Source organism: Rhinoderma darwinii, chromosome 7 (genome assembly GCF_050947455.1).
Source record: "Rhinoderma darwinii isolate aRhiDar2 chromosome 7, aRhiDar2.hap1, whole genome shotgun sequence".
Classification (NCBI taxonomy): Eukaryota; Metazoa; Chordata; class Amphibia; order Anura; family Rhinodermatidae; genus Rhinoderma; species Rhinoderma darwinii.
In genome coordinates this window covers 25,382,119-25,407,497 of record NC_134693.1, presented here as the reverse complement: position 1 = coordinate 25,407,497, position 25,379 = coordinate 25,382,119, and the positions used below count along the sequence as shown (strand labels likewise).

The 25,379-nt window shown below is 40.0% G+C and overlaps 1 protein-coding gene across 1 annotated transcript in view; it reads left to right on the top strand.

The window, feature by feature from the left end:
- The window catches only part of TTC39A (tetratricopeptide repeat domain 39A), a 46,136-nt gene that overhangs the window by 13,620 nt on the left and 7,137 nt on the right, over window positions 1–25,379 (top strand). Inside the window, exons 2-12 of the mRNA XM_075832134.1 lie at window positions 2,056–2,160; window positions 6,955–7,086; window positions 12,737–12,813; window positions 13,873–13,940; window positions 15,425–15,489; window positions 16,907–17,006; window positions 20,388–20,453; window positions 21,144–21,252; window positions 21,386–21,453; window positions 23,103–23,162; window positions 24,054–24,215. Coding sequence (XP_075688249.1) covers window positions 2,056–2,160; window positions 6,955–7,086; window positions 12,737–12,813; window positions 13,873–13,940; window positions 15,425–15,489; window positions 16,907–17,006; window positions 20,388–20,453; window positions 21,144–21,252; window positions 21,386–21,453; window positions 23,103–23,162; window positions 24,054–24,215 — 1,012 coding nt within the window. The remainder of the gene's footprint in view (window positions 1–2,055; window positions 2,161–6,954; window positions 7,087–12,736; window positions 12,814–13,872; window positions 13,941–15,424; window positions 15,490–16,906; window positions 17,007–20,387; window positions 20,454–21,143; window positions 21,253–21,385; window positions 21,454–23,102; window positions 23,163–24,053; window positions 24,216–25,379) is intronic.

The window sequence follows — 25,379 nt, the reverse complement described above, 5'->3', positions numbered from 1 at the left end:
TGCTAGCTGATTTGTTCAACCTGCGGGAAAAATAAACGTCTGCCCGATCTCCAGGCGGATTCCGCTCGAACCTCCCATTGAAGTCAATAGGTGGAGGAATCTTCCTGCTGACGGCAGGAATAATTCTGCGGCTGATTTTGCGACAGGACCTGCAAATCCGCTGTGTGAACTGACCCTCAGTAGCAAGCGTGGAGACATTTAGGATGTCTTTTCAAAGTTCAAAGGGATTATCATCAGAAAGTGACGTCTACTAATTTCTTAGTAATAATTTATTTTTGTTATTTCTATCCACATGCAAATAAATGATGAAACATTGCAGTTTTCACATGTGCTGACATCTAGTGGCCATACTGGCTATACTGAAGACAGGTTAAAAAAAAGCATCTCACTTTACAGCCTACAGTGAATGCCATCGTTTCACTTTACCTAGCAGACAAGCAAATGATTAATTACAGAAGTTTTGACAGCAGATACAGATCTAAGTGAGGTTACCTGGAAAGTGCGCCACTCTTGTTTATTGGCTGTGTCCGTATTGCAGCTCAGCCCCATTCCAGTGACTTAGGAAATCTCTCTTTGGTTTTCTTTGTATCCCTGTGTCATGCCCCGTCCCCTCAGGCCCTACACAAGGCACAGCGCAGTGTATCAGTTTTGCCAAGACTGTTCGATAAACAGAGGCCTAATATCTTGTAAAGAAATACTAATCTTTTATATTATGTTGTTCATCAATAATTGACCTTTTATCGTTACATTTCGTCTGTTTAGTTGCTTTATAGCATTTTTGCACTTTTTATGGATTGACGAATATTGCAGCAATTTTTTTAGAAAAACCTTAAATTGCTTTACTGAGTGGATTTCTCGACATTTACATTGAAGATCATTTAGATGCATTTTCAGCACGTTTTTGGAATATATTTGAAGTGCAGATACGCTGCACATACAGCGCAGTGCGAATAGGGCTTCATGTATAATGTATGGGACAGCAACAAAATAAATGTCATGAGAAATTGTTAATAAGAAATTCAATACATATTGTCCAGTAAGGATGTTTAATGGAGGGTTTTAATCAGGGGTGTAACTTGAAGCGCTTAGTCCATAATGCAAAAATCTGTAAGGTTCACAAGCTGCGACCAATTTGCATTTTTCGGCAAGCACAAATTGACCACAACGTGTGAACGCAGCCTTACAAGACCTACTATGTACCATTTATAAAACCATTGTCTTATGTGACAGCGGGTCAATTTTTCCATCGATATAGTCCTTTTGAGGGCTTGATTTTTGCAGGACGAGCTGTAGCTATTCAAGTATGTTACCATATAATGTACTAGGAAACGGGAAAAAAAATTATTTGGGGTAGCAGTTGCAGGACATGCAGATGCTGTAGACTTTTTTGACTATGAGGGTATGTTCACACGCACTGTTTTCAGACGTAACTCTGGCATTTTACGCCTCGAATTATGCCTGAAAAATCGTCTCCATTACGCCTACAAACATCTTCCCATTGCTTGCAATGGGTTTTACGGTGTTCTGTTCCCACGAGGGGTTATTTTACGCGTCGCTGTCAAAAGACGGCGCATAAAAAGACGCCTGCAAAAAATAAGTGCATGTCATTTCTTGGGACGTTTTTGGAGCCGTTTTTCATTGACTCCGTTGAAAAACAGCTCCAATAATGTCCGTAAAATACGCCACGAAAAACGCGAGTAGTTACAAAAGCGCCTGAAAATCAGGAGCTGTTTTCGCCTGAAAACAGCTCCGTATTTTCAGACGTATTTTGCTAAGCTGTGTGAACATACCCTGAGGAGGATGGTTGTTTCATATTTATCAATCAGTCATGAACAGGAATCTCCTTCTTTTCTCTTTAAACAGAGGTTCTGCAGCAGCTGAGGTGTGTATTCTAAGGAAAAATGCACCCCCTACTATAAATTATTATAGTGGGCTCCATACAGCTATAGTTATCCCATGATCATTATTATCATCATCATTACTAACATTCCTGTCTATATGTATGTACGTATACATTTTACATGGGCTGACCTTGTCTTGCCTTTGACTGTCCAGGCAGCCGGACTCGGACTTGAAGAGCTCTCTTTCAGAATGTATGACCGCGTTGGACATGTTCTTGAACAATGACTTCCAGGAGGCCCTCTCCTTCCTCCAGACCAAGTACGTATTGTTCTCCTCACCAATGTTACAGACTGGGGCTCATTACAAGTTTATTTCTATTTCAGGACTTCTTCATGGTCTCGGTATTTGTCTTGTGGGGATGAATATTTGGAGTTTATGTAGTTGGCGCTTTGTGTTTTCTTCCCCATCTGTTGTGGATTGTGTATATTGTTCTTCACCAGCTCAAGGGTTATCTTGCTTGGCTCTTTGTTTTGCTCTGATGTACAGATGGCAGTGCCAGCCATTGAATAAGAAGTGTAAATCTGCCAAATTACTTTCCTTCAGTTGATAGAAAATGTTGCGTAGACAGAATGAATCCACAATAAGTGATGTATTCTCTTATCCTGCCTACATATTAATTGATTATTTGAATGCACATTTTATCACTTTTTCTGTATTAGACCCCACAATACTGTCAGACTTTGGATAGTAGATGAAATGCTCTTTCGACCGTCACTCTTCCTGTAATAATGGAATTTGTGTATTAAACCAAATTTGTGTGTTCTACATCAGGCCCTATATAATACATTCTTAGGAAAAAGTATTTGACCCTTACTTATCACATTTAAAGGGATTGTCTAGCTACAACAACCCATGTCCATATGACCTATTAGGGCTCATGGATGTCATTGAGGCGGGTGTCACACTTAGGGAACACCTATGATCCAGAATGCACAGCCGCTCTGTAACAGCAGCTATTGCTCTAGAGGACCAGGCACGTTTATGGGCATCCATTCATTTGAATGGCCAGCATGTGGTGCTACATGGCCAGATATGGGTAGCGATAAGGGTTAGAAAAGCTGAACCTGCAACTATCAGCTGATCAGTGGCGATCAGTGGATCGATCACTGGTCCAGCTTCTATTTGAAAATGGGCTACATTCATGTGACAAGCACTTTAAGGTTTCTGGTTCCTAAAGAAAATTACAGGCAGGTAGGGAGCCTTAATGGATCAATAGAAAGGTGGAGTCTATTGCTATCCATGTGGAACATTACATTTGCTGGGTAAACCCCAAGTAATTTGGGATTAAATTCCATAGACGGATGAGTAAATAGTTGAATTCAGATACACGTACTGCAGTGCGCTGTATTTGCTTTAAGCCAAACATAATGAGACCTGTATTACCTAAGAATATCATACCAATTGTAATTGGTAGCGTGGTGTTGGGAACAACTTGCCATTATTTAAAGGAACCATGAATTCTGTGCTGTATCACAACATTCGTAAAGTGAATCGTTGTGTAGATAAATATATTTAATGACATGTCATAGATGAGACATCAGATGATAGTGTAGGTCAGTGCCTGGCTGCTACTTCCACTAAACTCCCATCAGATGATAGTATAGGTCAGGGTCTGGCTACTACTCCCACTAGAACTCCCATCAGAGCAACGTGTCCCTTTGACAGTGACAGAAGAACACAAGCTGTATGATCCCTCTCAGCCAGTCAAGAGGAAAGTCCTATTTACCTTTAGAAACCTAACCCCAATGGGAACATGAAACAGGATAACTTTTCACAGTGGCACCCACCAGAAGAAAATTAAACTAGGTCCTTTCCCTCATTTATACATTTGGAAAATGTTGTTAGATATTTTTTAGTGTATGCTGAGATCCAGTCACTTTCATGAAGTTAAAGGCCCAAATCCTAAGGCTGCACTACTGAGAGATTCTGAAGAATACATGTCCCCTTCTGATTTGTCTGGTGCTGTTTTGTCTGTGTTGTCTTCTGATTTGTCTGGTGCTGTGTTCAAATCACCTAATACAACAATATCTTCTTCTTCGCTAGGTGGACATGAATGTATTTGGCTATTTGATTCTAGTAGTGCAGCCTTAGGCTTTGTGCCTGTACATTCAATTGATCATATTTCAGGATAGAAGTAAGATATTGGAAATTGGTTTTCAATTTTTATATGCAACCTAAGGGGCCGGTTTTTAATCTTTTTCTGGTACATTTCCTGTAAGCATACTATGGCCTTTCCAATATATGAGAAAGCAAACCCTCTGTTAATCTTGTCACATCAGTCTATCATGGGGCCTGTTTTAATTGCAAAAAGCATTCACTAAATTATTGGTAAACTATATAGAGATGGACCAAGCGTGTCATCTGCGTAAATACGGTCTCCTGTCTCCTGTACCATGTACCATTTGTTTAATTCAGGCTCTGGAAGCTCAGGGGGACATTCTTCTATAAGAGCTGATATCATAAATGGAGATTAAAGTCTAGACTTTTCTAGAGCTAGAAAATGCAGTGTCCATCAGCTGTGGCTATGAGTTCTTGCTTCACGTCATCTGAAGTAGGAGATGACTAGGACCATCAGGGCTTCTCTAGACTTTTGGTAATGAGATTTAAGGCCCTTTTACACGGGCCAATGATGGGACAAACGAGTGTTCATATGAACGCTTGTTCCCGATCATTGTAAACAGGGCAATGATCAGCCATCGTTCATCGGGTGATCGTATCATATATGCAGCAGAAAATATTATCGTTGTCGGCAGGACACCTGTGTGAACAGGGAGATGTGCTGCCGGCATGATGGTAATGCATGGGGATGAGCGATCGTAGTAACGAGCGATCGTCCCCGTACATTACTGATCATAGCTCCTGGTGAAAGGAGCAAACGAGCGCCGATCAGCGAACTGTCTTGTGGATCAGCGCTCATTGTTACGGACAAAATTGGCCAGTGTTAAAGGACCCTTAGTCAATGCTCTGTTGATTATGTTATTACATTGTCATGGGTTAGCAGAATTTGTCCTTGCCCCCTAAAGCGCTGCTTCATATGACAGGTCCATGGTATAGTTTGATTGCAAATTGATAATGAGTCAATACCATACAAATGCCCCCCATCCCCTCCATGGCAGTGTGAAGAATCCCGCAATATTAGAGTTTGTAATATCAGGAGCTATATAAAAGCTAAAAACGAACATACAATGAAATGAAATGGTCTCTTTATAAATTTTAGCATCACTCATGACTGATTTTGTATCAAATGAACAATACAGAATATAATGACCTTTAGGACAACTTTACATTGTGAATATTAACTTCTAGTAAACGCAGATAAAGTTCTGAGACCATTACTGTTCCCACCCAAAATGGTGAGTTATTTACCACGGCAATGAACCTCTGGCCCACCTAGCACCTCCCTGACTTGCTATATGATAATCTTGGGGATCAGTTCATGCTTAGAGCCATTAAATACAATCTCTTTGTATTGTTAATCCGATTTACGATAAAAATAACATCACTGGCGATGGCTGCAATGTCTTTAGTGCAAATTTGCACATTTAAAGAAACAATCCTATCTGAAAAATGAGGACATGAAAGATTTGGTGATTGTTTTATAGTCTACAGTTGCTTATACGCGGTATAATATTATAGCCCATACTGGCCATTTAATATGACTTTATGTCTATACATAGACCAGAAACCACTCTGATACCAATGATAAGCATAGCAAGGTTGACCAGATAATGGAAGAATATATAGTGTTCAGAGTCAAATGATGATAAGCAGAGATTCTGACAAGGGGTTGTCAAGTTTAGAAAACCCATTGTCCTACACCCTATTAGGGAATTCAGAGTTAATACAGGGGGGTCCTCTGTTCAGGATCCTCATCTCTTGGCCAAAGTGGAGAACAGTTACAAAGAGCGTCATATTCAGATATGAATGGGCACTGTGTAATGCATGATTTCCCCTGTGGTGGCGCTGCAGGTACATTGAACACTTACTGCCAGGTTTCACCAAAGATTACAGGTAATCGCTGGGGGTCTCTGCAGACACTTTGTGCTCTGCTTTTTGTCAAGGGAACCTTCTAACAAGTAGGGATTGTCCAGTGCAAAAAATTGTTGCGTGGTTCAGAATAATTTAGCACCATCCAAGGTATACAAGGTCTTGTCTTCAAAACTTTTAAGAGTTTTCACATATGATGGTAAAGCTGGCACAGCCTTACCAGACACATGATGCTTGTTGCCATATTGGTAACATTGCTTCTCAGTGCGCTGACTTTAAGTAACACAGCATGGAGCTGAGGAGATAATTGTTTTTTTTAATTATGGTTAGGGCTCATGTATAACCGTGTTCGGATGCATACAAAATCCCTACAGGTCCATATTTTGCTTTTAGGGGAGAATATCTCTGTAATACGGCAATTATACATTAAAATATTTTGGGTGTACTACATGGTTGTTTGGGTAATGATGGCGTAATATGGTAATATCATTGAGTCATACATATTTGTTTGTGGACCCTGTGCCCACTAGTATTTTTCCTCTTCTGTCACCAACATCTGTTTTAAGAACAATGGGCACAGATGACAGTGGAGGGTAATATTAAAGATGTCTGTCGCCATGTTTTGTTGAGACACATGGCAAGTGAGGGGAAGTGTTATAAGGGGCACTAATTTCCTTATAGCCAATCTCTTTGTCTTGTTGTGTTTTTTTGTTTTTTTTTAAAGGCTATGTACACCTTTTGAAAAAAAATATATTTTTTTAATTTTATAAAAATGTGTATCAGTGTGTTTGGTGCAACTTTTTAATTACTTGATATTAAAAATAAGTTATGAGCTTAGATGTGATCGATAACAGCATCTCAAAAAGTCAAAATAAGTTTTAATAAAAAGTAATTAGAAAGTTGCACCAATCATACTGACACATTGCTTTATTAAAGAAAAAAAAAAAAACACAAGTTTTCGAAGGTATATATAGCCTTTAAGGATATACTGTATATCATCAACGGCTTGTTTGTACAGGTTTAAGTTTTATAATAATAAATGATTTCTCTCTTTTAAATACACAGGTCCAAGGAGAGTATGTACCACGCTCTTACATATGCCACTATACTGGAAATGCAAGCCATGATGACATTTGACCCTCAAGACATAGTGAATGCTGGGAACACCATGAAAGAAGCTCAGGCAGTGTGTCAGAGGTTGGTATAGAAACTCAACTATGTGCGTATTACACAGGAATGGCGATGAATTGCATTGAAACAACGTATGTTACATTTTCAGGGAAGACCTGACTGTTAGATCCTTTTTGGGGGTTAATGGATAGCGATCCGTAGACTGCACCTGTGTATTTGCTATCCGATTTTAGTAGCGTCGAACTATTAATCATACCCCAATGAAATAATTTTGTGTAAAACACAAGGGCCAGGTGGGGGATACAATGTGTATGATACATATATGGTGCAAGTGACTTATATAGCGGTCTAATTGAAAGAAACTATGCCATTCAATTCCCATAATAATACATATCATTGTTACAAAGGCATTGGCCCTGCTTAAATGCCATATACTAGGAAGAAGAAAGCTCAAGATAAAAATTTAATTCAAGTCGGCCACCTACTTAAAGGGATTCTCCAGATATTTTTTTTTAAGTCTTAGGAACAAGTTTTCCCAACATGTTGACCAATAGAGGCACTCTGAATAGTAAAAATATCTGTACCTGGCAATTGGGCTCGGTTCCTATCATAGTGATGGCGAGCACTCATGTTTTCCATAATCCTCTTCTGATCAGGATTGCTCGGCAGCCACAAATGTGGTCACGTGATCTCTTAATCTCCCTTTTCTCAGTCTGTCCATGGGCACAATTATGTTAGAATGGATATATCTTTTGAAGACCCACAAGTAAAGATAAATTAATTTAATAAATAAAACAAGCATTTACCGATATTCCAATGTGACATTTATTTTTTATTTTAAAATTACAACATATAAGTATTTTAACAATATATTAAATTACCTATATTTATGTAAACTTAAGAAAAACTCTTTTAATAAGGGCCTGTTCACATCACCGTTCATTTCCGTTCCGGGGGTTCCGTCGGAGGGTTCCGTCGGGTGAACCCCGCAGCGGAAAGTGAAACTGACAGCACAGCTTCCGTTTCAGTCACCATTGATCTCAATGGTGACGGAAACATCATTAATGCTTTCCGTTCGTCACCATTCCGTCTGGGTTCCGGTTTTCCGACGGAATCGATAACGCAGTCGACTACACTATTGATTCCGTCGGAAAACCGGAAACCTGCCGGAATGGTGACGAACGGAAAGCATTAGCGATGTTTCCGTCACCATTGAGATCAATGGTGACTGAAACGGAAGCTGTGCTGTCAGTTTCATTTTCCGTTGCGGGGTTCACCCGACGGAACCCCGGAACGGAAATGAACGGTGATGTGAACAGGCCCTAATACAGAAAAAAAACATCATGCATCAAGAAAACATTTGATGTCCTTCGCTGAGTACTATATACATCTGATAATGTCATTATGTCACAGAAATATCCACAGTTATCTTCGTATATTCAGCATTATCTCTGGTATAGTCAAAAATAATGTACCATTGAGGCGGAGGTCCCCAACATTTTGCAGGTTGGCAGCCACTTTTAGAATATGACAGGTGGAATTGTTCCACAATGAGTATTAACGCCTTCCCCTGCATGCGTTCTGGGCCCTATTGACCAAGCAATGTTTTTAGTTTTTCCATAGTCTATATTTATATAGCGCCAACATATTACGCAGCACTTAGCTCTAATCATATAGTCACATTCAAAGAGCTATAACTTTTTTATTTTCACGTGGACATGGTTGTATGAGGACTTCTTTTTTGCAAGATGAGTGGTATTTTTCAATGTCACCGTTTTGGGGTATATAGAATTTTTTTATTAACTTTTATTAACTTTTTTTGGAGGGGGATATAAAAAAATCAACAATTTAGCCATTGTTCTATGCATTTACATTTATGCCGTTTACTGTGCGGCGTAAATAACATGCTACCATAATTCTATGTGTCGGTACGATTACGGCGATACCAAATATGTATCGTTTTTTTTATGTTTTACTACTTTTGCAGAATAAAAACATTTTTAGACTAAAATAATTTTATTTTGCATCGCCGCTTTCCAAGAGCCATAACTCTTTTATGAGGGCTTGTTTTTTGGTGGACTTCATTGTTTTTTGCATTTTGTTTTTTTACGGCGTTCAACTTGCAGTTTTAATAATATGCTAACTTTATTTTTGGGGTTATTACGATTGCGGTGATACCACATTGTGTAGTTTTTATTTTATTTCTACACTTTTACTAAATCTAACAACTTTTTATGGGGAAAAATTGTTTGTTTTTTAATGTGCACCTTTTATGAATTTTTATTTCACATTATTTTTTCAGTCCCACTAGGGACTTCACTATGTGATCTTTAGATCGCAGATATAAGGCTTTGGTATACTTAGGTATACTGCCTGTCAGTATAAAACGGACAGGCATCTATTAGGGTGTGCCTCTGCCAATTGCATTTGTGGCCGTTGATGGGTGACAGAGGGAGCTCCCACTGTCTGTAAACTACTCAAATGCCGCGGTCGCTAATGACCGCGACATTTGAGGGGTTAAACGGTCGCGATTGAAGTAAACTTCAATTGCTACCCGTTGGAGCAGGAGCCCGCACTCCAGCCTGCACGGGACACCCGTGCAGGGCGTTGATTTGGCCACTGTGAAAAGGCGGCCTAGAATAAAGCCCGTTAATGACCGCTGCGAAAAGGCGTATTGGTTGTCATTAAGGGGTTAAATGGTAAAAATACTATTAAAGATATGACCGAGTGATGGCTCCTAATGTAGTGTTAACTAACAGTAATATGGTTATTCCATAGCACCAAATTTAAAAAAATGCTATGACCTCCCCAGTGCCACCAGTACACAATAATCGCTTCAGCTGACAACAGCAAGAGAGCCGCATGTGCGGCCCCGAAAGTGACATGTGGCTCCTCAGCCACTTGTTGGGTAACACTATATTCATTTGTGGGCAGCCCTTTGTATTAATCGATCCAAAACATTAAGATTACCCACAAAACTTGAAAAAACACAGTCTTGTCTTGACAGTATGCAGAGTCTAACATGGCATTTGGAAACTTAAGGATATCATTTTTGTCGTTTTCACTGTGTGTATCTATACACTCTGTAAAAAGTTACACAAAAGATAGTTCTGGTTCTTAGAAGACTGACACATTTTTTTCAGGATCTAAAACAAGTGGAGACTCTGTAATTGTAGCTGGAGCTAGTATGCTCTGGGGTGTAGTTAGGATGCTTTCGGGTGGAGCTAAATTGATTTTGGGTTGTACTAGGATGCTCGTAGACTGAGGTAGCCTGTTCTTCATTGGAGCTAGGATGCTCTTGGGTGGAACTAGGATGCTCTTGGGTGGAGCTAGGATGCTCTTGGGTGGAGCTAGGATGCTCATGCTCTTGGGTTGAGTTAGGAGGCTAGTGGATGGGGCTAGGATGCTCTTGGGTGGAGTGAGGGAATTTGTGGAAGGAGTTAGGACATATCTGAGGTATGGCCTGGTTCCACAGTGTACAGAAACCGATTAAAGAATTGAAAATATTTGCGTGTATAATTGTCTCTGTTCGTATACATGTATACAGAACAAGTGATTAAATGCTGCCACAATTGTCTTTGTGAAGAGTATCTACGTGAATAAATATCTTGCTCATCAGGTTTAATGCAAAATCTCAAGAGAAAACAAAGGGACTCAATGCAATTATGTGATTTACCTCTACAACAATCAGAAGCTCCAGTATTCACGTAATTTTCGCTGATGATGCTGCGCTTTTTTCTTTCTTTGCTCTGAATCGTATAACATGACATAGTACTTGTACATAGTCATATCTATTATTTTAATAAGTGAATGTAGTTAATTGCATAAAGTTTATATAATATAATTACATTTCGATATATGAGTCAGAGAGACTGTCACAGTGCATTGTAACTCCGAGTCCACATTCAGATAGACATATGATAGATACATGTTGTAAAGATCCATAATATGCTGGGCAGAGATTGCTATGGGTCCGCACTGTGCCTCGTTGTGCCTTACATTTTATACAGAGGCACCCAGAGATTTATTTTCTTGCGGATTCCGTGAGAATCTACAAGAAATTTTTTTGCTATCCTCCATCACATGCTGTATTATTCTTCTTAAGCAGCAATATTGTTTGTAGCCTGTAACCATAGAAACACGTAGGTCTGCATAAGAGCTGTAGACACGAAACGGTAGGGTATTACTAATTAAGACTATTTTCAATGTTGCCTCTTTTTTTTTTTTTTTTTTTTTTTTTAAATGCCCGTAAACCTAGCAACATATCAGTTCACACTGACAACATTTTTATACTTTTTAGCCTTGTGAATAAACCCTAAAATAGCAGATGTGTCCTTAAAGGGGTTTTCCAGGATTAGAAAAACATGACTACTATCTTTCAGAAACCGCACCACACCTTTCCAAAGGTTGTGTGTGGTATTGCAGCTCAGCCCTATGCACTTGAGTAGATCTGTGATACAATACCAGACGCAGCCCATGGACAGGTGTGGCGCTGTTTTTGGAAGAAAGCAGCCATGTTTTTCTTATTTGTGACAACCCCTTTAACATTCTTGTGTTCTGTTATCCATTTGGTTGATGCTAATACAAAGTAACAAAAAGAAAGAATAAAACAAATCATCATCATCACTTTCTTCCTTGGCGAATCCCTTTTTGTTAGAAGGGTTTACAACAACGGGCTGATCACAGAGTATACTGTGCTGGGACCCCCATGGATCAGCTGTAATTTGTGAGAGAACTGGCAGCAAGTCTTCAATTCTCCTACAGCGCCACCACAGGGCAAATGAAGCATTACACAGTTCCCTTTAAAATTAATTGTCTGTCCATGTAATTCATGGACATTTTGAGTCCTCCAGAGGGAGAGATTCTCTTTGTTGCCACTCTTTGCACTGGCTGATAGAGGAGAGTCCTGAGTTGTCTCACAATTAAGTTCATAGCTCATTGTATCGTATTTGGAAAAATAAGCAATTTACTCAACATGATTCATTCTCGATAATGCTTGTATCTTTAGATATGCTCTCACCTCACATCAATAACTTTCCCTTTGCCTGAATTGGTTATCATTAGACATTGCCACCAGCTTGACTTGTTACGGTGGCCGGCCACGTGCAGTGCTGTTTCCCCTGTCTATTCTTCACCCTGACCCTTGTGGGGGCCATATGGGCTAATGTGCAATGCAGTGATGGCTGTGTGCATAGAGCTGGCTCGCCCGAACAGGACTTTGATTGCATCAGGGCAAGGCGAGTAACAACAGGCCCGGCTAGGCGATCTGAATGGTGTGTTGTAAGCCCGCCAACCCACCCAGAAGACTGAGGAAACAATGATGGCAGCGGGGGAGGCAAATCCAGTGAAATAAAAGTTAATAAATCATAATTTCATATGCAGATGTTGGTTTTGGTTACAAAAGTGATACAAACCCTTTGGAATTAGAGAACCCATTATCAAAAATAATGGCCATTTCTTTAAAAAAATTAGTTTATTTCCATTAGTTGTCTTATGTTTGTGCCTAGTTTGTGTCATGGAAATGTCATCATCTATACGTTTGCAAAAATAATTTTCTTTTATAAAATAAACTACCCCCCCCCCTTTCCCCTCAAGTCTTGTCCTGGTTAGAATCCTGTTTGTCTTTCCTCTGAGAGTCTTGTGCTGTTTGTGGAAACATCGTCAGTGTACACTTCACGTATCCATGTGACAACCTTGTGTTTTATCTTCCCACCAGGTTCAGGAAAAAATCGACCGTCGCAGACTCCTTCAACAACTTAGTCCATGGCCAGAGTCTTGATCAGTTCACAGAAGGTAGCAGACATGTCTTCGCTAATGTAATCTGGCTACAGATTACTTTTTATAGCTATAATATACTAGAATCTTACTACCAGAAACTATCTCAGCAGTGTATTGCATGTATTTGGTTGGGGTGGGGTTCTTTGATGATGGAAGCCCTGGGGCAATTGCCCCTTTTTCCCATTCTTCAACCTTTAAGCATAGTCTCTTCATAGATAAATAACTGTTTTGTAAAAGTGACCCGAGCTGTTCATGAGGCTTCAACTCTTTCAATGAGATGCATCCCTACAATACAGTCTTTTTGAGGGAATACACATGAATGGCCTACCCTTAGGAAAGGCAATCATTGTGTGATTGGTGTGGGTGACTGACCCCCAAGACCCTCATTGATCAGTAAAATAAAGCGGTTGTGGCACTTGCTGGAGCCCCATGGCTCTTTTAATGTATATACAGATGCAATACTACATGCGGCTTTGCCTGATACTGCAGCTCCGCTCCATTCAAGTGCAAGGCTTAGTGTCTTCTTACACGGCCCGGCATGGGCAGTGTAAACAAGCGCTGATCAATGAGACAGTTCGCTGATCGGCGCTCGTTTGCTCCTTTCACAAAGAGCTAGGATCAGCAATGCATGGGGACGAGCGATCGTTACTACGACCGCTTGTCCCTATACATTTCTAAATTTTTACACAGGGAGATGTGCTGCCGACAATGATGATATTTCATGCTGCATAAACGATACATTTGCCCGTTCATCGGCTGATCGTTGCCTTGTTTACACAGATCAATGATCGGGAACGAGCGATCATATGAACTCTCATTTGCCCGATAATTGGCCCATGTAAGGTGGCCTTTACAGTACCAGTATTCGTTTTCATATGTTGATCGATAGGGTTCCCGAGTTCGGTCTCCCACTAATAACACATTGATGGCCTATCCCAACAATTAATAATCTAATTTCTTTATTTATTCTTGGAAAACCCTTTGATATTTATCAATATGAATCCCAATAATAGATCTCAATAAGTTTATTCTGCCTAATGATGAAACTAATAAAACGTGTGTGTTGTGTTACAGAGGAGATCCACGCGGAGGTGTGTTATGCTGAGTGTCTTCTTCAGAGAGCGGCCCTCACGTTCCTGCAGGTCTGACATGTCAGTGTTATACATTTGTCATTGCAGATAATAATCTTCTGTCCATAGTTCCTTTATGAGATCATCAGTATATTGTATATATGACAATTTTTAAGGAAAAAGTCTACTCTCCGGTGAAATTCATGATCGGGTGTAAAGACTGGAAGCATAACTCACTGATCTCAAAGGGTCAAGTATAAAGACTGGCGTATCAGCTGAGTGGTATTCCAGTCTGGGAAGAGCTGTATTCTGTGCTACGTTCCCAACACAACATTTGCCTTTTGAAAAATAGAGTCTTCCCGACTTAGTGTTTCCAGTAGGTCTCACCTGTAGTTGTCCACCAAGACTTCTCAAAGAGAAAAAGCCGCAGAGAAAGTTGTCTCTTTACTCCTGATCATCGCTCCCTTTGAATGGAGCAAACGAGTGCTAATAGACAAGATCTATTGTGGATCGACGCTCGTCAAAGGTGGTTAAACACGGGCAAATATCTGCCCATCTAAAACCACCCTTACAGGGAACAATAGATAATACTCAACTGCACAGCAGATGTAGTCAAAATAGACTTTTGCTTTACTGTATATCTGAAACTATAGGTACACATTAAATGAACGTCGGCCAAACCCGCCGACCAGTCGACCATCTAATTTTTATGGGGGTGTCCTGATCCGATTTAGGAAAGGGTTCTGAACAGTTAGAGTAGTCAAACTATGGGATACCCTACGTGAAGAGGTAGTAACGGCAGATGCTTTGTCAGCATTTTAAAAAGGGCTGGACGTTTATATACTGATGAATGGCATTGAGGGTTATAACTAATCTAGGCATTGAAAGTCTTGTAATGGATTAAGAACAGTTGAACTTGATGGACATGTTTCTTTTTTCAACCTATGTAACTATAAAGGATCGGGCATGTTGGATTTCAACAGTCCCAATCCTTTGATCTCATAAGAGATAAGCCGTAACCAATGTATGTATGGGGGAGACGGAACAAATAACTGTCAGCCGAATGCTCAGCTATCTAACGTGTATGGCCACTTTTAGTTGAAATTTTAACCCATCCTCCCCTCCCCATACACTAATCATTAAAATTCTGCTTGATTCCTGTGTCAACAGTCTCTGGGGGGTCCTCCCATCTATAATAAAATCACATGATCACATTGATGTCATGAGACATTATTATGGGATCCTGGTGCAGTAATGGAGGATTGGTGACATCATATCCCGTTGCAGCAATTGCCACTGTGATCTCATGATGTTATGTCCCTATGGTTAGGGGAACCCACTGAGGCTGATGACCCAGGAACCGCTGGATTACAAATCTACACATCGACAGCTGCCTGGGACATTTTTTGTAATTAAAGATAAAGACTATAATACCGTCATGATGTAAAATTACAGATTGGTGGAACTCCCAGTGTGTCTATGTATTTAAAATTAAATTAAAAACAATTAGAATCCTGCCAAAAATAGTTCAATAATTGCTCTTTTAATTACTGCAGGATGAAAACATGGTCAGTTTTATCAAAGGTGGAATCAAGGTCAGGAACAGTTACCAGACGTACAAGTGAGTAGAACTACATGATGGGGGCCGTTCATCACATCTACATTCCAAAAATCAATTAATATGATTAATTTCCATGCTTAGTATTACATATGGTTACTTCAAAAATAAGTATTTCCGGCCATTATCTCGTTCTGCTATTTATATTTGTCATATTAAACACATGGTGGCATTTGTCACACATTGACCCCCTATAAGCAGCACCTTAACCCCTTAAGGACTGGCCTTGTTTGGCCTATAAAGGCTATGAAAAGCTTTTTGTATGCCCTTTTTTTATGTAATGTATGTGTTTCGGCATCCTAAACATTTTTTTATAAATATAGTTTTATTAAAAATGTTATTTTGTTTCAGCGCTGCAGCTTCTATGTATCCACTATACATAGAAGCTGCTTAACGTCACTGAAAGCCGAATCTGTCAGTGAGCTGGACTGACTGCTCGGCTGACTGCGGCTCCTGTGTGCCTCTAACACACAATTTAACCCGAATAGTGATCAAATCTAAGTTAATCAATCACAGTTGTGCTTGTGCGATCACCATAACACGACTGTACACCATGGTGCCTCAATGTAAGGCAATCCATGGCGTACAGTGGCGTACAGTTACGTACGTACGGTTACGTACGGTTAATGTGATATAGCAGAAATGTAAATACCCTCCATTGCTTCATGTAGTCAGGGGCGTTGCTAGCTTTTCCTTTAACCGTGGCAAACATTCAGATTTCTCCCCTAGCCCTATATCTAAATGCCCTAGCCAAGGCAGAGAGGCAAGCTGCCCCTTAGTAACCTGATAATCTAAAGCCACAGGGCAAAGTCTGATGCAGTATCAGGACGGCTTTCCTAAAGTTACCAAATGTCCTGCTGTTATATTGTTGGGTATGACATCAATGTCCACATCCATCATTTTACAGTTTATTTATAGAATTAAACTACAGTTGAGTAAATTTGTAAAATAGGATCAGCATAAGAAAAGTAATGTAATATATTTATAGACTGTATTATAGACTACAGCTGCATTCACAATTCTGCAGGCTTCAGAGCTGAAATCTCTGAGTGTTCTTTGCTGGTTCAAGCGTCTGCACAGATCTTGTACTGGTAATGTGCATTCTGGGTTGTGTCTTCTTTACACCAGGCACTGTATAGTAATCTGATGTAGGAACATTTGACTATCCCACTAAGCAGAGCTAAATCTGATGACACTTTTTACATTGACGGCTAAAATAAGTGTGAATTCAGCTCTGGACTTTAACTCCATATCTGTTTAAATTAAGTAATACAATATATTTACAAAGTTACTCAACATTTTATGTAGAAGATATCTATATTCAGCTGTAAAAGGGTGGTGGACAGACCCTTCATATATTTTATCCACTAATAGGGAAAACTGTCAACTAATGAGATTTTGTGTGTTTTTGCTTTTTAAGGGAACTTGATACTCTGCAGAAATGTGCCAATTACATGAAAGGAGAAAGCCACTGTCACTTTGAAGGTGGGGTGAAGTTGGGTGTTGGGGCTTTTAATCTGGTACGTAATACTGTTTACCTAATATTGGGTTAATACTGTCAATTCACTCAGTGCAATATGTCAAAATACCTCTAAGTCCCCATTCACATCGCATTTGTGCTATCCGCCGGGTGTATACGTTTTTTTATAAAAGCGTGGACCATTGAAAACGTATACCATTTTCTGTTTACGTCTGTGTTTTTTTTAATATAGTGTACGTTTAGCATAACACTCATACATCGGTATACTTTTCTGCCCGTTTTTTTACCTAAAAAAAGTATACGTTTATTTATTTTTTTAAAGTGAACAGTGATAGAAAAAAAAATAAAAAAATAAAAAAAACTGATAGATTTACAGTATGGAAACGGATACAAACCTATAGCATTACGTTTGCATACGTCGTCCATTGGTATCAATGCTAAAACAAAGTTACATCGCGTATACGTTTTTAGAAAGTACAGAATAGCGTAGCAGGCTATGCTTTTCAGTACATTAAAAAGAACAGTATCCCAACGTAAACCATGACAAACATAGACAAGACGGATGTTATTTTGGGCTACGTTTGACCCATTATTGTCTATGTATACTCCGAGCTATACGTTTCAATACTTTTTTAGTGTTCAAAAACATATACGCCCGGCGGATAGCACAAACATGATGTGAATGGGGCCGAAGCCTTTAGTTCATAAAGAAGAAAACATTCTCTACTCTGCAGCCCAATCCTAATAACTGTACAGTAGTGCGGCCTCCATGTTCCCGGAAGCCGCCTCCTCATCCCTGTATGAGAACCAAAGATTACCACCAAAAGTGACTGTCCAAGGTTTCGTTCACATCTGCGTTGGCACTTCGTTCATGGGTTCTATCGGACATTTCCGTCTGGGGAACCATGAACGGAATCCAAACTGAAACAAACGGAAACCATAGATTTCTGTTTGCATCACCATTGATTTCAATGGTGACGGATCCGGTGTAAATGGTTTCCGTTTGTCACAGCTATGTAAGGGTTCCGTCGTTTTGACGGAATGAATAGCGCAGTGGACTATGGTATTGATTCCGTCAAAACGATGGACCCTTACACAACGGTGAAAAAATGGAAACCATTAGACTTTTGAAAAGGAGTGTGAACAGGCCCGAAGAGCAACAACCTTTTAACACCATGTCGCTTTAAGGTCCAACATTCTGTGCTGATTATTTGAATATATCTTTATAGCAGTGGAAGTTCTATTTTTCTGATACAAAGCTCCAAATTCCCTGCATAGACAAAGCTAATGCTCGGCTGCTTTGGTTAATTGTATAAATACTATTTGTACCATGTTAATAAATAAACTACTAAGAGTCCTTAGTGTGTACAAGGTTCTGCTAAGATGTGTAAAGTACTGTGTATACTGTGATGTCACCGTCACATACTGTGTACACAGATCACACGGTGTTGGTTTTTGTAGAACTTCAAACATAGGGTGATAGAGGGAAGAAAGATCCAGCAAATATTTACTGAGCTGGATAATGGTCGGCTCCGGGACCTCCGGGAGTCTCTTGCTGTGACACAGCGGTCTGCTTAGTATTAGGCATTTTTAACTCTGGTGCTACAGTATATTGTTTTGTCATGAGTTATCTAATCTGCCTCCAACTATGTTATATTACAAACCCGAATTATATACGTTTCTTATAGATAAAGAACAGTGCCACATGTAGGTAGATTTGTTTTTTCACCATTACAGTCTATGGAGGAGGGCTGCATAACTAATGGTGAAAATGTCAAATATTTTGCCCTACAAATCTAAACTAGTGCAGAGAAATTAAGCACGGGTGTGAACAGAGCCTTATTCAGCTCAAGTAGTAATACAAGTCCGGTCAAGTGATCTCTACAAATCAGCACGTGTTACCCTATTGTGAGGGCTCAGTCGCCAATGTGAGATGAGAACTGCAAAATATAGATCGTAACATGGAAAATAAAACCAAAAACATTTTTTTAAAATATTGTTGACATAAATTGATTTAAGGAGTAACAATCGTTCTCATATTTTTATGTACAAGGCTATAGGGAAATGTTTTAAAATTTTGAAAAAAAACAACAAAACAGCTTCTTTTTCCGCTCATCAGGCTCCTCTGCCCCCTGCACTGATCACTCACTCTGAATTCACTGACAAATCTGTACACATGAGGCAGAGAGCAGATTTTAAAACTTTACTGAGAGATCAGGTTGCAGCTGCTAACCATAGATGTATATGGAGAGAGGAGTAGGAGGGAGCTGCTGCAGAGAGACACAGACACACTGCAGCTTCTAGTAAGTGTTATATCTCATTCTCATTACTGCTGTATGATGCCCTCCATGCTGCTGCTTCTCTGAGTATGTAAGTCTGAGAGAGAGAAATGGGAGCAGGATCTCCTCTTCTCCCTGTGTGCAGTGTATGGAAGACATAATAGCAGCTAGACTCCACCACTCCTGGAGCTGAGCTCAGGGAAAACTGAAAATTAGAGGTTGAGACTGCAAAGGGGGTAAACTGTTGATTAATGCAGGATACAAGTACATAATGGTCAAATATAGTGTTATTCCTCATGCACACACATTCTGAAAAGTCACCTGAAACAACAGGTACATGATGATACATGCATATTTTGCCAAGGATTGTGCTGTAGATTTGCGGCAGATTTCACCTTACGCATTGCAAAGCGTGAAATTTGCTGTAAAAATCCGTAAAATTTCCATACACTAATGAGCATGATGCGGATTCGTAAACCTGCAGCATGCTCTGATTTCCAAGTAGATTTTTTTTTCTCTACGTGTGGATAGAGATTTGAAAACCTCATTAACATCATTGGGAAAAACTGTGGCAGATTTAGGGTATGTTCACACGGCCTAATTACGGACGTAATTCGGGCGTTTTACGCCTGGAATTACGTCTGAAATTACGGCTTGAAAGCGTTGACAAACATCTGCCCATTGAAAGCAATTGGCTGACGTTTGTCTGTTCACACGAGGCGTATATTTACGCGTCGCTGTCAAAAGACGGCGCGTAAATAGACGCCCGCGCCAAAGAAGTGTCCTGTCATTTCTTGGGACGTAATTGGAGCCGTTATTCATTGACTCCAATGAAAAGCAGCGCCGATTACGTCCGTAATGGACGCGGCGTTCAAGCGCCTGCACATGCTGTTACGGCTGAAATGACGGGGCTGTTTTCTCCTGAAAACAGCCCCGTCATTTCGACCGTAACGGAGGTGCACGTGTGAACATACCCTTACAGTGTGGAATCTGCAACATTAATCTGCTGCTCTTCTGCCTTGTCTTAATGTGGCCGAAGTGCTTTTTTTAATCCTGTGAATTTTGTCTAATGTGACCTTTCCTTAATTTACGTACCGTACATGACGATGTAATAATCTCACAGCTATGTTCTCTTCTCCTAGACATTATCAATGTTACCCACCAGGATATTGCGGCTTTTAGAATTTGTCGGATTCTCCGGTAACAAGGTGAGAGCAACTTTAGTCACGTATGAAAATCCTCCGACATATCTGAAACATATTTTTAACACTAAGGCTATGTTCACACGCTAAAGTAAAAACGGCTGTAAAAAACAGCCTCTGATTTTCACACGTTTTTAAAGCATCAAATGTTTTTTACGGACGTTTTTGGAGCTGTTTGTGTATTGACGCAATGAAAAACGGCGTAAAAAAGAAGTGACATGCACTTCTTTTTACAGGGCATTTTTCTACCCGCCGTTTTTTAAACGGCCGTGTAAAAAAACGCCCCGTCTAAACGAAGCACCGTTTTTTCCATTGAAATCAATGGGCAGATGTTTAGAGGCGTTCAGCTTCCATTTTTCCAGGTATTTTTTCGAGGCATTTACGCCCTGAAAAATGCCTGAAAATACTGTGTGAACATACCCTAAGGTAACGCATGATAGTATTTGCCCCTAGTTAGTCAGGCCAGTGGCTGATTTGACTTGAAAAGTGACAACTATGTTTCTGAGTCAGAAATAGGCTTAGCACAGTTGTCATCTCCCTTCCTCCACTCTTCTTGGCAGGCCATACTAAGTGAGCTTTTCCGCAGAGATTAACATCCTGAAGTTGGGAGTATTGTAATGAAAGTATTCCGTGGTTTCACATTCTGAGTTTGGATTGGTAAAGATTTATATTTTATCACCTATTGATTGTTCCCAGGAGTACGGACTCACACAGCTCCAGGAGGGGGCAGCAGACCATAGTTTTCGAGCCTTGCTGTGCACTTTGCTTCTTCTGTGCTACCACACGTTCCTGAGCTTTGTGCTGGGTGAGCTTATTTTTTCATACTAGATTTACATTATATCATTATGTTACTAGTATTCTCTTGGGTTCATAGCAGCCCAATATTAACTTTGTTTAGGTATTGTATATTAAATTGGATCATTCTTTTCCTGATCTAGGCACAGGCAAAGGAAACATTGAAGAAGCAGAAAAATTACTAAAACCATATTTAAAACGCTATCCCAAGGTATGGTCAGGTGCACTGTTCACTTTATTTTCAGTTTAATTTGTGTTTTAAACATAAATCTGTTGATTTATAGGGGCTGTCTGCTTTAGACAATCTCTTTTCCCCCGACTTCCCCTGAAAATAGGCTGATCACAGATTGTCCCACTGATCAGACCCTCAGCAATCTCCTGTAATCTGTGGGGGAACCGGGAACCAAGTGTTTAATTCCCCTGCAGCGCCATCATAGGAGAAATTAAGCATTACACAGTTCTCATTGAGATCATTGCGCTGTCCGTTTAATGCGGCTAAGTCCTCCAGGGCTAATGAAACTCTTCGTAGCCATTCCCTGCTCTGGTTGATATATAAGAGACCCGAAAGGAGGAACCCCCTCTGTTAACTGAGATTCTCTTATAGGGTATTTGGAAATGGATTTTCTAATACAGAACAACTCTTTAGTTAGTGGTCAGATCCTCGTTCTTCTCTTTTGGAACCTTACAGAAAATATTTTTATTTTACAAAGACAAGCATATTATTGCGACCAAGGGGTAAATAAATAAACATAGAAGCAACATTTTAATTAAAGGCTACGTGTTTTTTTTTTGTTTGTTTTTTGTTTAAATAAAAATGTCTATTAGTGTATTTTGTGCAACTTTCTAAATACTTTTTATTAAAAAATATTTGTACTTTTTGAGATACAGCTGCTTTGTATCCTGTATACAGGGCAGCTGTATCGTGCGCTGAGACCTGAATCCGTCAGATCAGGGGCACTCACGGATTCAGTGTCAGCAGTTCGGATCCACCTGTTATCGATCACCTCTAAATTGTGAGCTTATATGTAATCGATAAGAGCTTGATCCTGCGTGTCTCGACCTGCTGACACTGAACACGTCAGTCCCGCGGACCTGACAGATACAGGATCCAGCGCTAGATACAGCTGCTCTGTATACAGGATACAAAGCAGCTGTATCTCAAAAAGAAAAAAATATTTTTTATAAAAGGTATTTAGAAAGTTGCACAAAACACACTGATTGAAATCTTTTTTTTTTTTTTTTTAAATAAAAATGTTTAAGTTGTACAGCCTCTAAATATCACTTCCAGTATTACCGCAGTCACAGGGTTGTCACCCAGCTGTCCCATAAATGAAAGAGACATCCCCATTAGGCCTTATGCTCACTCTAGGTCCATTTTCATAGAAATCTAATAACCCTAAACATATTTTTGGAGTATGTGGGGTGGTTGGGGTGGAGCACCTAAAGGGACACACCACAAACACAGGTAGAACTTACAAACTCCATGCAGAAGTTTCCCCGATTGGATTGAAATTCATCGTGTACATATCTTGTCCATACAGCAGTGTATATTGACCAGGCGGATGTTGCCAAATGTTACCTCCTCCTATTGCAGCTGCGGTTCCCAAGATCATCACTCGGTAAATTAATTTTAGAACAGATTTTGTTACAAGATTAGACATACGTATTTACTGGAGTTAGTTCTATACAACCCCACATTGAATGTTACGTGAAGTTCAAGTAGCTTGATGTGTAGATTATTAGACATTGCCCCTTTTATTTGGTTTTTATCCAGGTTCTGTTGGTGAAGTTGTCAAATCAATGATTACTTCATTCATTTCTATCATCAGGCTTCAAATTGCTATAACTTTTTTTCTTCAGGGGGCCATATTCCTGTTCTTTGCTGGAAGAATTGAAGAAATTAAAGGCAATATTGATAAGGTAAATGAACAGCCTTATAATAAGACCATGTCACAATGCAAAGGAACTTAATATATAGTGTAGCTATAGAGAATGAGCTGAATCAAATTGCATTATTATCTGCTTACTCCAAAAAATCATTCTCGCTCCAGCAGTAGATAGCATTCATTGTGTGTATTTGTATATTTTATCTGTGTGTGTGTGTGTGTGTGTGTGTGTGTATATATATGTGTGTGTATGTATATATATATATATATATATATATATATATAAATTGAAATTTTTTTTTCTTATGTTTTTTTAAAGGCGAGCTGATACAATGCATGATATTACAATGTACAGTCTTATTGTTCATTGGAATATAAGCGAGGATTTCCAGGATTAAAAAAAAGATCTGCTTTTTTTACCCCCAGAGACAGCACCACTCTTGTCCACAGACAGTGTCTAGTATTGCGGCTATGCCCATTTAATTAAATGAGGATGAGCTGTAATACCAGACACGGCCAATGAACAAGAGTGATGCTGCTTCTTAAAAAAAGAAGACCCTTTTTTTTTAATATATAAACCTTGACAACCTAATTAACTAGGAGCTGATTTACATAATGCAACCTGTACAGGAGCCCCATAGGAAAAGGGGCCCACTGCAGAAACGACAGAGCTTCCAATTGTCTATTCGATTAGGACTATGCTGACGATTCCTATGGCTTCCAATTACGGGTGGATTTGCTTCCAACAAGGGATTTTTTTAGACTGGCAAGAGCAAGGTGCTCTATGTCCATAAAAAACAGGGACCTTGGCTCGTCTGTGTCTGCCCCTGATCTTAACTTTCAAGGTGTGCAAAGAGCTTCAAAGAGATAAATGACAAATTCAGCTCCACTGACCACATGGTTCCATGCTATTATCTTGTTCTAGGCTATCGAGAGGCTTGAGGAATGCTGTGAAGCTCAACAAAACTGGAAGCAGTTCCATCATATGTGTTATTGGCAGCTAATGTGGTGCTTCACCTACAAGCAGCAGTGGAAGATGGCGTATTTTTATGCGGATCTCCTCAGCAAGGAAAGCTCCTGGTCAAAGGTGTGTAAACAATGAGAATTGAGAAATTAGCCAGTATCTGTAGTCCTCGACTAGAACTCATATGTGCACATAACGGATTACGTAATGTATAGTCATTAGTCAAAGCGGCCAAATGACTGACTGCAACTCAAAATCCATCCAATCTCTAAGGCCGTTTTTTTCAGCCTTTGATTGATTCAATGGGAGATCAGAGGTGGAAACCGTGACATGCCGCTTTTTTCCCCCACAAGGGGCCAAAAGACGTCTGGGAAAAAAAACGCCTCTGCCTCTCATTAAATTCAATGGGAGGAGGGGGGGGGGGGGCATTTTTGCCATTTTTGTGGTGCTGATTCCGACACGTCAAAGTCAGCACCAAAAAACTCTGTGCAAACGGACGCTAAGATTTACCATGTTATGGTCTTACTCTACTTCTTTTCTTCTTAAAATGTATCTCCACTATGGTGGGACTGGCACCAGAGTCCCAGAGGATCCTCCAGTGAGCCCAGGCTCTGACACAATAATGGGCACACCAGAGGTCGAACAGAGAACAACCCCATTTGGAGCTGATTTGCAGCCAATCACTTGCCCCAAGGGTCTATTTCTATCGGGTTCACAAAAAATCTATTAGACCTTGTTGATTATATGTCCTGGCTCAACATGACATTAGGGCCTATGGATTTTAAAGAGTGGGGTCCCCCGCTCGTGACCCCCCCTCTATTTACCAGATGGGAAAGCCATGAAGAAAGAACGTCAGCCTGGCTATGTATTACATTGTCGCCTATTCACTTCAATGTGGCCATGGTGGCTTCCTTTTACGAATGGGGTTGTCAAGTTGAGACAACATATTTAAGGGTAATGCAGTACACAGCGGGAATGGTTTTCCTTTACCTGTTTCAACCGATTAAACCTTAGGGTATGTGCACACGAGAACTGTCTTTTACGTTCAGGAGAAAACCGCTGCATCGTTTCAGACATAAAAGCTCCTCCTCGCATTATGCGCGTAATCTTGAGCTGCTCTTCATTGACTTCAATGAAGAACGGCTCAAATTACGTTGCAAAGAAGTGTCCTGCACTTCTTTGCCGAGGCAGTCAATTTACGCGTCGTCGTTTGACAGCTGTCAAACGACGACACGTAAATGACAGGTCGTCGGCACAGTACGTCGGCAAACCCATTCAAATGAATGG